General features: G+C 35.4%; 1 protein-coding gene across 10 annotated transcripts in view; it reads left to right on the forward strand.

Annotated features, from left to right (window-relative positions):
* Positions 1–13,335, forward strand: part of ATP8A1 (ATPase phospholipid transporting 8A1) — a 208,611-nt gene that overhangs the window by 119,972 nt on the left and 75,304 nt on the right. For all 10 annotated transcript variants that reach the window (XM_016160733.2, XM_036227971.1, XM_016160729.2 and 7 more), the window contains 2 exons: positions 5,545–5,683; positions 8,794–8,858. In XM_016160733.2, the coding sequence (XP_016016219.1) occupies positions 5,545–5,683; positions 8,794–8,858 (204 nt within the window). The remainder of the gene's footprint in view (positions 1–5,544; positions 5,684–8,793; positions 8,859–13,335) is intronic.

Here is a 13,335-nt window from a genome sequence, read left to right on the forward strand (position 1 = left end):
CTCATAATAACCACAGACCCTTCGATTTCTATTCCCTGCCAGTTTTTCCAGCCTTATCTTTTCCCAAATATTCTACTCAAAAAAAAAAAAAATTGAAATGATTAGTCCAGTTTTATCCTCAGAACAACCCTTTTAAAGCAGTATTATTTAAATCACCTCCATACCTCACTTCATTTATTGTTTCCATATTGACTAAATGGCAACTTCTCAAACAATATGCTTTTTGCATACCTCTGTCTTCGCACATGTGATTTCTTCTGTTTGGAATTCCTTCCCCCATCCCTCCCCATTTCTAATTGCTTGACTGTTTGTTTAGGATTTAAGGTCAAGTGTAAACTCATGTGAGATGGGTTTCTTGAGCCACCCAGACTAAGAGGATACCTCTTTCTTCTGTTTTTCCTTGGTACTCATGGAAAATTTGCATTTACTTTTAAGATAGTTTGTGACATGCAGTATTGTAATTATTTGGGAGGAGTACTGTTTCTCTCTGGTGGTAATCCTATATTAAAGTTAAAAGGGTTTTGTCTGTAGTTAGAATTACCAGGAGAGGAAAGAGAACTAGAAGCAGGAAGTCTAAGGCCAAGCAAAGAAAGAAAGGTAGGGGTTGGATGAGGAAGTATCTAGAGTAATCTGTCAGGGAGAAGCCCAGTGCAGAGATGGGCTCCTCACAAGTGCCCTGCATCTGGAGTGTGCAGACTCCACAAGGGTCAAATCCAACCACTACCTATCTTTGTAAATAAAGTTTTACTGGAACACAGCTCTACCCATTTGTCTATCTATTGTCTTTGGCTAGTTTCATGTTAAATGACAGAATTGAGTAGTTGCAGTAGAGAATGTCTGGCTCTCAAACCATAAAATATTTACCATTTGTCCCTTTACAGGAAAAAATTGTCAACCTTGCTCTAGATTTTAGTTCTCAGAGTTAGGTCCTCAAGCCAGTAGCACTGTCACTATTGAACATCTCCAGGCTTTTCCTCAGACCTTCTTTGAGAAATTCTAGATGTAGAGCCTAGCAACCTGTGTGTAATAAGCCCTTCAAGTGATTCAGATTCCTGGCCCCATGGCCAATGACTTGGGGCTTGATAACAGCTAGGTAGGCAGGGCCTAGGAGAAACAGATACCAGTAATAGGCAAGGGAGTATAATCAGAAAAAAAGATGGGGGTGGTAGCAGGGGAATCCAAAAAATCTAATGATGCATCTGAAATACAGATTCCTTGAAGGAGGGAACACACTCTTGTATCCCACCACTTTGCCCAGCTCGACCTGTGTATATATTTGTAAGTGAATGAATGTAGGCACGTGCATGGTTGGAATGGAGCCAGTCCCTAAATGTGACTCTAGGGCCTACATATGGAAACAGGGAGATAGGTACACCTGGCTGGTGAGACTGAAACCCATTCATAGCAAGAAAGTATTACTAAAGACTAAAGAACAGAGACAAGTTAAAAAACCTGATGACTAGAATAAAATTCTAACTTTCATTTAATCTGTTTTATTTCCCATTTGCTGACTTTGGCTGTGCTGAGGGTTTTGTTTTTACCGTTATAGCTCAGCTGTACCTCTGTTCGACCTTAGATAATTTACTCAGTCTCCAAGAAGCTATTAACTGAATTAGTAAATGTGAAGCATTTAGCAGTGTCTCATACATTTTCTCTGTTAAGGAAATATTTCTTCAAATTCCTAGTCACGATCGTATTTTATTTTGAAATAAAGGTTACCAAATGTTACTAGTATTTTATCCATATTTATTCCTGTGGTAAAACTTTGCTTATCGATATTATTATTTGTCTTTAAAGGGACTTTTACCAAATAGTCCATGTTGTAATCGGAAGCCTAAGTTGATATAAAATTAATTATACTTTTCTCCTTTAGGAGCACATCACAGACTTTTTAAAAATACAAAACCTAAGCACTAACAAATATTTGCTAATAAGGAAATAGGTCACTAGGTTCTGTTATTTAGCAAAAAAGAAAAAAAAAGTCTAAATCTGCCATAATACATTGTACCATACAGTTTTTAAATACTCTGGAACTTTTTTATCTTTACTAAGGTAAAAATTTTACATTTATATGCCTTTTTTTAGAACTCTACATATATTATGAATATGGGAAAAAGAAAATCAGATTATTGAGGGCTTTACTAGGTAAATAAATATTATTTCATGATTTTTTCAATGATAACCAAATCTACATTATGTCAGAGGGTCATCAACTTGAAACTTTTACAACTTTTGGCATAGTGACATTTTGAAAGTAAAATTAGTGTTTGGGTTTTTTTTTTTTTTTAATTCCATAAATGCCATGGGAATTTTATCATGTTTCAACACTTGCTGAATATGTAATTCCCATAGTGCCCATTAGTGGCCATCTGTGTAAGGTAATACATGTTTGAGGTGAAATTGATTATGGCCTAAACACTCTTGTGTTATGATCAGGAAAAGCATGCAAAGTTCAAATCTTTTTTTCTAATGTCATATGTAGCTAAAGATATTAATTTCCAGAGGCAGAACAGCCTATCACTCAAGATGCTAATCTCACAATAAATGACACCAGACCCAAAAAAAAGGAGACTGCAGAGACTTCCACTAAAATGAGTGTGTGCTGTGCTTGAAGAGCTCTTAAGGTAAAGGGAAAGTTAACAGGCTCTGGAACACAATATTTCCTTTATAGGCATCAAAGTGGACCCATTATAGTTTTGCTAAATATTCAGAAATATTTCATTACCCTTTTTTAGAAATTCTTGTTATCATAGCCACCAACACACTCCAAGTTAACCTTCCTTGTAATTTTATTATTTTTGCTTGGTTCAAAAACAAAAATTTTTTTCACCTGTGCAAAACCAGGTGCTTTCCTTCTTTAAAATATTTTCAATGTGATCTCCCCAGTACAGTTGTTTTATTTTTATTAGATTTGTGCATGGTAATACATACCTGTACTTGCTGAACTCATTTATCCCCTTAACATAAAGTTAGAAAATATACAAATATACTTGTTTATATATTTCTAATGAATGCATTCACATCTTGGCTTGCACATTATCTACTTCGGGGTTTTACAAAACATATCATAAAAAATAATTTTTTATTTTAGAAAATTTTGAGAGCTGGTATTACATGATCATTTGAAAATCTTATCATGCCTTCCGTAGAATATTTAACATTTGAACACAGCTACATCTTGATCTTTGCTGGGATATGGGCCAGAATGATTTAGCTGCAAATGCCCTAAACATAGCTAAAAGAACTGATAGAACTATTGTCTTGTCTAAACATCGAAATACAACAATTATGATATTGGCATAGTTGATGCTGAACTATTCTTCCTTTTCATATTTGAACTTCTTGATGATAATTATCGGCTTATGATAGATTTCAAATCTGCTTCCCATTAAAGATAATAAAATAATACTGTCCCTTTAAAGAAAGAAATTTCCCTTCCTAACTTATATTTTGTATATTAAGAAGTCATGCAAATTCTTCTAATAGCCGTATAAGTTATTTGGAATATGTTGAAAAGAAAATGGTCTAGAATGCAACAATGCTTAATAAAATTTGGATTTGAGATTTTTTTTTTCTGGTCGTTCACTCATTCAGCAAACGAATGTATTCATATAAAGATGAACAAAACATGATCCCTACTCTTGAACAAAACTACCGGAGTCATACATTTAAACAGCTAATCTTAATATGATAAATTAATATGTGTAAAGAAGAACAAGAGCAAAGTTCTATAGAGCACAGCAGAGGGTACAACTTGTTTTAAGATGTAAAGCTTAAAAGAAGCAGTGCATATTGAGTTTGGCCTTACAGGATGAGCCTGGTTTCTCGAGGCAAGGCAATAGGAGATGTGTGTGTATCTGTACACATACTCACACACATATGCATGCGTGGACATACAAATACTAATGTGTATATTATGCTCACCTGTATTTAAGCATGTGGCAAAGACTGCTGGCTGGCTAATTTAACATCATTCCCACCCCACTCTGCCTATCACTGCCACTGTGAAGGCTGGAGGAAAAGCTAAATAATAATAAGTATTGTTGGTCATGTAACACAGTCTGGTCAGTTGGTCATATTTGGAAATATGCTGAGGACTTTTAGAAACATTTTTGCTTTTCAAATAAGGGACAGATGCAGTTGGTATTATACTCTTTTTTGTGGCTGTTATAATTCTAGCTGTGACAGCTGCCTTGAGACATTGAGAGAAATCTGGAGAATGAGTTAAGATATGGTTGTACCACAAATCTAATACCCACAACTACCTACTTCAATGCTCCTTATAAAAGGAAAACTAAATCTTGATTTACTTAAGCCATTGTATGTCAGAATTTTCCTATTTGTAGCCCAGATCATACCTAATTATTATAAACTACACAAACATATACACTTATTTATATATATATTCAACTTTATTTTCCATGCGTACCAAGACTTGGGACTAATTTTAGACTTCCGTTTTGGTGATAAGTAAACAGAACTTAACGTTAGAGGAAAATAGGAAATGGAATGCTTTCTTTGTTATTACCAACCCAGCCACTATCCTTAGCACTTAGTTTCCCTTGTACCTATTCTTTCCTTGTATTATATTTTAAATAAGAAATGAAGGCAAAAGGAAAATAAAGGTTGAGCAGAAAGATAAATGCTGAAATGGATTGTGCTGGAGGTTAGAACACGGGAAAAATGGGGTAAGACAGCGTTGGTTGTGACTTGCAGAGCCCTTCAGAAGGATGCCCAGCTAGTGACAGTGCCTGCTCACATGATGGAAAGAAAAGTTTAAATCTTAGTCCATCGCTGTGCATTTCTATGATTTAGGACCAAGAACACTATTACCTGTGTCCATCTGGCAAGCCAGATTTCTCTAACAATCTAGTTTGTTCTCTTTTTTTCCCCCATTTAGGTAGATGAGAATAGAAACCATTCTTTGTGAGAGATTGGAACAGCTTTCCATAGAGCATATTGCTTGTTTTCAGTCTTATCTAAAAGATACCATCTAACAAGCAAGAGATCTTTAATGGACTCTGACCTTTTACTATGCAAATGTGAAACAATTTGGAAAAAGACTCAACCTGTTCTTTTTTTACAGAAACTAATGCTATCACTTTGTTTATTGATCTCTTCTTCATCATTTCTAATTGTATCATGTGTATACATTTCCTGACACTGCATTAAATTATAATTTAATAGTATCAACATATATCCTAACTCTTTTTCAAGCTTGTCAGCAAAATTGCTTCTTGTTTATGTTTTGTTTTTAGTAGCTGCCTGCTTATTTTAAACTGACTTTTGATTCCCTACCCCCTTCTATATTGTTGTTTTCAGAATCAGTTTCTTAACTTAGAGAGGCGTAAGGTAAGGTAAGTACTAGATTAAAGTCAGGGGTTCTTAAGAAAGAAAACACCATGAAATAGTTGGGATTTACACCACAGTCCATGAATTATCATTAATCTTTGTTTTAAAAGCATATATACAGCTCACTGTTTTTGTTCTTAAAGAATTTAAACTGATTTTCTTCTTAAAATGTTTGCCACGTATTTCCCCTAGAATCTTCAGCTGCTTGGAGCTACAGCCATTGAGGATAAGTTACAAGATCAAGTGCCTGAAACCATAGAAACTCTAATGAAAGCAGACATCAAAATCTGGATCCTTACAGGGGACAAGCAAGAAACTGCCATTAACATTGGTAATTCACCTAATTCAAACTTAAATTGTGATACTTTTTAATAGGTCGATTTTATAAGATAAATTTAAGATATATCAAGATTTGAAAGATTTGGTATTTTATAAGATAAATTTAAGATATATCAAGATTTGAAAGATTTGGTATTTTAAATTTTCCACATTTATATTGGATTTAATTATCTACTTAGGCCACAGTACCCCTTTAAAATTGCAGTGGTTATATACACAGCCAAACTTTAGCTCTTGCAACCACTTAATACCCTCTCTCGTCACTGTATCTGCCGACTCCCACATTCCATCCACAACTGGAATATATAGATAACATTTCTGCAGTTGTCTGTGAAAGTCTAGAGATTGGGATTATGGCAGGCTGTGTATTAACACTTGTTTATGTGCCCAATGGTTATTTCTGAGATAGAAAGTACAAAGGTTGCCAGTTTTCATTTATCCTAAAGTTCTAATTTTTTGGAAAGAGGTTATGTGAGCTCAGGCTGCCATAAAAGAATACCACAGACTGGGTTACTTAAACAACAGAAATATATTTTCTCATAGTTCTGAGAAGTCCAAGATCAAAGTGTCAGCAGGTTTGATTTCTCCTGAGGCCTCTCAGATTTCTGTCTTGCAGATGGTCACCTTCTCACTGTGCCCTCACATGGCCTTTCTTCTGTGGATATGCATTCCTCTTATCTCTTCTTCCTCCTATAATGACACCAGTCCTATTAGACCTCACTTAACTTTAACTTCTTAAAGGCTCTACCTCAAAATGCAGTCATACTGTGGGTTAAGGCTTAAACATGTGGAGGGGACACAATTCAGTGCATAACAGGAGTCTTACTGAGAAGAAAGTTGATATTGATGTTAGAGGCCTATATAGTACCAATAATATGAAAGATGTCACTCCTTTTTTTCCCAAATTCAGTATTAGTAGGTTTCCTGAGCACTGTAAACCCTGACATAACTTAACCTCTGGACATTAATGATATGAATCGCATACAGAACTATCCCAAAGTTAAACCATTTCAGAGTTGTTCATGGTATAAAACTATTTTTAGAAAGCCATTAAGTATCATCTGTCTAAAATTTAGCTAACTTTTTAGCAGTATTAGTAATCACAATATTCTGTATATATAAAACTACTACAAATTTATAGTAAATTAATGTTAACAGAGGAAATTATTTTTTAAAAAATACTAGCTAGAAGTTTATAAGCCATACAAGTTGTTAATTTTGATTATATGTATTATCACTGGTGTTGGAGACAAATGGAAAGATGTGCAAAAATATAGATTGCATTATACTTGGTAAACCTAAAAAACAAAAATATGATAAAATGTGACTACAGATAGAATACGAATATACGGTGGTAATGAGTGGCATGTGGGGAAAATAAGAAATCCTGAAAAATAGCTTAGGGTATATAGCCATTTTGGAAAGTCCTACAGAAAGAAGGGTATGGCAGTGGTTTCAAGTCATATTTAACTTTTAGAATCTTGTTCCTAGAAAAAGGTAGATAAGATTCGTTCATTCACCTAATGGTGATAGTGCCGATGGTGCCAGGCACCAGTTAAGAGCAGGGAGCAAAACCAAAATCTCCGCACTCCTGGACCTCAGATCCTAGTCAGGGAAGAGACAATAAAGTAAATGAGAAAAACACATAGTATATTAGATGCAATAATCACTATAAAGAAAAATAAAGCAGGAAAGGGAGCTAGGGCATTGCATAGAGGGATCGTTGAGAAGGTAACATTTGAGCAAAGACTTAAGAGAAAAAGGGAGTTTGTCACTTGGATGATTAAGGGAAGCTGTCTTTTCTAGAGGAAAAATCCAAAAGGGAAGAGTAAGAGAAGAGGTCAGTGGCGTAACAGTCCAGATTGATCAGGGCCTCTTAGGTTATTGTCCAGAGTTTGTGTTTACTCTGAGATAGGAATTCATTGGACAGTTCCCAGCAGAGGAAACAATCAGTTTGGCTTCTAGATTGAGAATGGACTCAAAGGGATGCAAGTATGGAAGCAGAGAGACCAAAGAAGAGGCTGTTAAATTAATGCAGGTGAGATATGACGGTGGCTTGGACCCAGGTGGCAATAGTGGAGGTGGTGAGAAATGGTTACAGTCTGGATATATTTTAGAAGTAGAAACAACAGGGTGAATTGATAGATAAGCTATTGAGTGAGAGAGAAAAGAAGGAATCGGGGGTAACTCCAAGGATTTTTAGCCGTACCAACTGAAGGATGGAGTTGCCATTAACCAGTGAGGAAGACTAAAGGAGGAGCAGGTTTCCTAGGGGGAGGCCAGAAAGCTGTCTTTTGGATATGTAAAGTTCAAGATTCTATGCCTAAGTATCTGCTGGTAAGTAGGCTCTGGGACTTGAGTCTAGAGTTCATGAAAGGGGTCTTAGCAGGAGATGTGAGTTCCAGAATGGTCAGCATTTAGGTAGCCTTTAAAACTGTGGGCAGGAATGAGATCACAGAGGGCATGAGTATAAATGGTATTGTTTTCAATGTGCAGCCGGTTGGCAAGATTGCCTGTTTCTTTCCAGCTACATTCAGCTACAGGCTAATAGGTTCGTTATAAGCAGAGTTGGTTTAACCAGCCAGTGATGTTGTCTTGCAGCAAATATAGTAAAGCAAGAGAGAGCAGGAAACTAGATACGATGGCAGCCTAAGGGCAGGAAGACAGTGGGATCACTGGTCCAAGAGATAACCAGACAACCCTCCTGCACCCTTCTCTGAAAACAACCATTGGCCCATCTTCTCTTCTTCATGTTGATCATTGTGAAGGATATTCCACATGCATTTGTCAGTTTTCAGGATGTTGAGAATCATTACCAAAGTCTCTTTCCACATTTGTTTGTCAAGACACCTTAACATGCCAGCCGTTGTCCTTGTCTCATATGCCTCCTGGAGCAAGCAAGACCATTTCTTTTTTAACTTCCTGCCAGACTGGAAAAGATATGACTGGCATCTTTCTAACAAAACAGATAAAATACTAATTTTATCTAATAAAATAGATTTAAAAATAAAATTTAGATTTTTTTAGCAGTATTATTACTTTAACATTTTTACATCTTCTCTCTAGAGAAATTAATTATATTTGCTCTGTGTTTGGCCATAGGACACTCCTGCAAACTTCTCAGGAAGAACATGGGAATGATTGTTATAAACGAGGGCTCTCTCGATGTAAGTAAAATCATTTTTTTTTAATCTTTTAACAACTTAATCATCTCGTAATATTCTAGTTTATAGTCAGTTGTGAAAATACTTTATCTTTGTGAAGTTAAAAGGTGCCTTACTACTATTGTTCTGCTATAACATAGGGTACACCATTTTAAACAACATTAATGTAGATAGATTCTGGCGTTCTGTCTGTGACAACTAAAAGAAATTGCTCAGTGTTGTGAGACAAAAAGCTGCATTACGTCAAGAGGTAACTGAGTGACTGCAACTTGTTCATATCTATCAGGGTATTTTGTATGTTAAGCATTTAATATTCTGTTTTATCTTTCAGTGATGATATATATTATAAATTCCTAGGATATCTTTTTTTCATGACTACAATCACCTGAATTTATATTTGGGAAAGGGGGAAAGATTTGTTCAGTATACAGTGTAAAATAGGAGTTAACAACAACAAAAAATATGTAGGTCAAGTGACTTGTAAATATTTTAAAGTAGAGTATATATAATTTAAGGTGGAAGACAGAACAGTAGAGGTGATTTACCTGAAATAGTCATTGTGACACAAAGAGCAGAGCAGAGAAAATCTGATAATTAAGGATGTTGGTAAAGCCAGGAGGCCAGGGAGGGCGCAGAGGTAAGTGTTTAGAAGTCAGGTGGAGAACAGAAATTATGAGTAAGAAGTATTTGACCTCTTCTTTTTAACTTGGAATGATGGTCTTTTCATCATGTGTCCTCAAAACAAGTCTTGTGATGCCTTTCCCTTTTTTGTGACATTTTTGAGCAAATGGTAGCCTAGGAATAATACATGATTTTGCAGCCATGAAAGTTGCTTACACCTTTAATTATTGGAGAAATAGTTTTTTGTGAACCAAGCTTTAATCCTAAAAACACAAACCAAAAAAAGCCAGCCTGCAGTTGGAAGACTTTCCATTTTATTTATTTGTCCAGTAGGCCCTGTGCTAGGCACTGGGAACACATCAGTAAATAAAATATTGCGGACTCTGCCCCCTTAGACCTTACAATTGTCTCTATTCTTCACCCTCATATATATTAATTTTGGTTCCTTATATCCAAGTTACACATTGTAAAAAATTATGACTAAGGCAGCCCTGCCTTCCAAATGCTTACAAATAATAATGGCAGTAAAATGCATATGAATAACAGTACTAAACAGATACGTAAACAAAGTAGATATTTGCTGTAAAGATATTATGCACTTTAAGGGAGTAAGTATACAGTCCTATTAGGTTAGATAGAGAGGAGTAATCGAGTAAGAGGGGAGTACCCAAACCAGGAAGTTACTGCCAGTAAGTTCAAGGCATATTTGGGGCATGAAAGAGGGACATTGAACTTGAACACAAGACTATAATTTTTTAAAGTATTTTTTCACTTAATGTAAAATTCAAGTAAAATTCAAATTCAAGGGAAACGTACAAATGGTAAAAAGCATATCTCTCAGCCTTATAACCAAGATGCCCAGTTTACCTCTCTAGGAACAGCCACTAGTTCTAGTTTTTTTCATTGTTCCTCCAAGGATATTCTGCCATTATCTAAAGGCTGTATGCATATGTCCTTTGTTGTTAAACACAGGTGACAGTATACTGTCCACACTGCTTTATACTTTAGTTTTCTCACTTAATATATCTTAGCAATTGTTCCGTAGTTACATGTATGAAGCTACCTAATTCTTTTTTAATGGTAACATAGTATTTATAAGATATCTAAATAAATGACACAGACAGTTAAAATTGCAAAGGTAGTCTTAGGTCAAGTGTGGAAAGCTGTGCCAGGTTTAAGAATTTGCCTTCAGAGGCGAGTGGAGCAACTTCATCAGCCTCTTAAAAGTGGTAAGATGTGTATGAGCAGTTGTACATAGGCAAGTTTGAAAGAGTGGGAGGGTATGGGGTGCAGGCAAGGGATCAGGATAAGAGCACAGTAAGAGGAAATGGGGGCACCAGTGCCCAAGATGCAGCGTGAGAGAAGTTCAGGGAGACCCGACCCATGTGATCCCTGGTGAAGGAGACATCAAGGGTGGCTCCAGAACTGAGCTGCAGTTGCTCACATTGCAAAAACCTCTGCAGAAGCATTTCTGTAGTCCTTGTAGATGTTTAGGCTTTTGTCAGCAACATGAGTTATACATGGCACATGGTTTTTATGACACTGGGAGGAAATAGAGGTAGGGCCTGTGACACTGAAGCAAAAGCATGACAAGCCATGCTCGATCTGACATGTGACTTTGTCTCTCTGGTTAGGCTTCCAAGTTATGCAGTTTCTCCAACTCTTGGATAAATATGTTCTTTTAAGTATTTTAAATATCAAGTGATATACATAGTGATTTCAAGGGAAAAAAAATGAAATGCCAAAAATATTCAATATATTGTATCATGTATTGTTAAGACAATGGCATTTATTTTCATTTTGAAGTTTCCAGAATAGTAACTCAAAAGTCATAAACACCCTCCAAAATATTTGCACTCCCTATTTCTACTGGAGCTAACACAGGGTAGGAATCTCAAGGGAATACTCAATTTCAGTGTAAGATGAGACCATGTCTGTCTATTTTGGTTTACCATTTTCTCTCTCAATTCTCAGCAAATTGCTTAGCACATAGTAAGTACTCCATAAATACTTGAGAAGTAAGTCACTGAGTGAGTATTTTTAAATTAAGGGCTTCCTTTAAAAAAAAAAATGTTGTATGTTAGTTTTAAATTTGGTAGTAATCAATCATGTCTGAAATTTTAAAAATAAAATGGCTAGAAATGTGCTTAGCAAGTCATGTGACAGTTTGGTGAGGAAGATCACTGGCAAACGCTATGGCTGAATGGATTAACACTAACTTGTTCAGCTCCAGACTACCAAGCATTCTTGCACTGCCGATGAGTTAAGTGGCTACTTTACAAATCCGGCTTTTTAGGGTCAGACCTGCTATGGAGTACTCATTTGCTTCTCAGCAGGAAAAGAAGCATCATTTTGCATAGCTCCTTCAGATTTCATGTCATAAAATCCACGGCTGAGATTTTAGGCAAATCATTAGATGTGGTAGAATGCCTGTAGGTAAATCATTATTTATTTTTTCATTGCTATGGAGAAGAAAAGCATCTTATGTGTTCAGATTGTACTGATAATAATAAAATATGGGTTGACCATTCAGTCAGCACAAAGAATAATTAACATTTAGGTAATAAACTTACAAACATAATGTCTTAGGAAATAAATTGATGTGTGCTTTGTCATGTGACAATTTTAAAGAATGTACTCAAATTATTTCTTGAAATATCACAGTAGTTAAGAGCATTCTTCTCCTCTAACCTCAGTGTAGGACGTTGGGCAAACTCGAAATTAGATAACTTCTTTAAGCCAGTTCCTCTGCCTATAAAATGAGGAAAATGTACTCTTGGCACAGGATTGGTAAGGTTAGCAAGGGTATGGCACTTATAGAGATGTTATAAAATTTTGTAGAAAAGTAGTATTTCAGTCACTTGTAAGTTGTTTTGTATAATGATAATTTTATTACATTTTTATTATCGTATAATGGTCATATATTACATGTTATTTTCCCATATTTTATTTTTCCTAAAATAGCAAGTTATAAATGTAAAAATCCTTTTTTGTGTAAGTGATGTATATTGCTATAAAATTCAAATTTTCAAAACATTATTATTAAAACTGTTAAAGCTGAATATGTTTTCATGTTGAAATTATATAAAGTATCATATTTGAGGCTCTTAAATTTCCAAGTAGAAATACCGTTCTCCTGGTGATCACTGTAGTAAAAATCTTTGTCTTCCCATAATCCAGCTCATCTGAAAAAATTACTGTTTGGTTTTCTAGTTTTCTCATTTTGAGTTTTAACAAGATTATTCTTCTTGAAAAATTAATGGCTATTTGGCATTTTTTTAAACCTTTAAGTAATCATAAAACCAAACTACAGTCGAAAATGCAAACAAGCAGAATGGAAGTCTTGCTCTACAGAGCTAATACAGGAATCTATCTGGCTTTCCTGCCTCTGCCCTCCCAGCCCCTTTCCCAGCCAGAGCAGCACCCCTGTTACCTACCTAGCTATTGTTCAGTGTTGCCAGAGTCAGTAAAAAGAGTTTCTTTGAAAGCTTAATCATATTTTTTTTAATTTAGAAGATAAGAATTTCATGCATAAACATCATTAAGAGTCCTCTAGTTGATGAAAATCTGTCAGACACTTATAATAAATAGATAATTTAGGTAATTTGTATAATTTGTAATCACGCTACTTTGAACCACTTTATTGGGGGTTCTGATTCTGTTCTTGGTATAAGACATTTACTTAAGGGTCTACAAGAGCAGAAATGTCCAATTAGTGGTTTGAATAGTATATCGTACTTCTCTAACTCCACCCAGGAAGTATCCCATAGACTCCTCAGAAACCCCTTTCATTTAATGATCAACATCCAGGGGATTCTTCTAGCACCTCTTTTCTATCTTTAGTTTATCATAAAGTAAT

The sequence above is a fragment of the Rousettus aegyptiacus genome, unplaced genomic scaffold (assembly GCF_014176215.1).
Source record: "Rousettus aegyptiacus isolate mRouAeg1 unplaced genomic scaffold, mRouAeg1.p scaffold_m13_p_10, whole genome shotgun sequence".
Taxonomy (NCBI): Eukaryota; Metazoa; Chordata; class Mammalia; order Chiroptera; family Pteropodidae; genus Rousettus; species Rousettus aegyptiacus.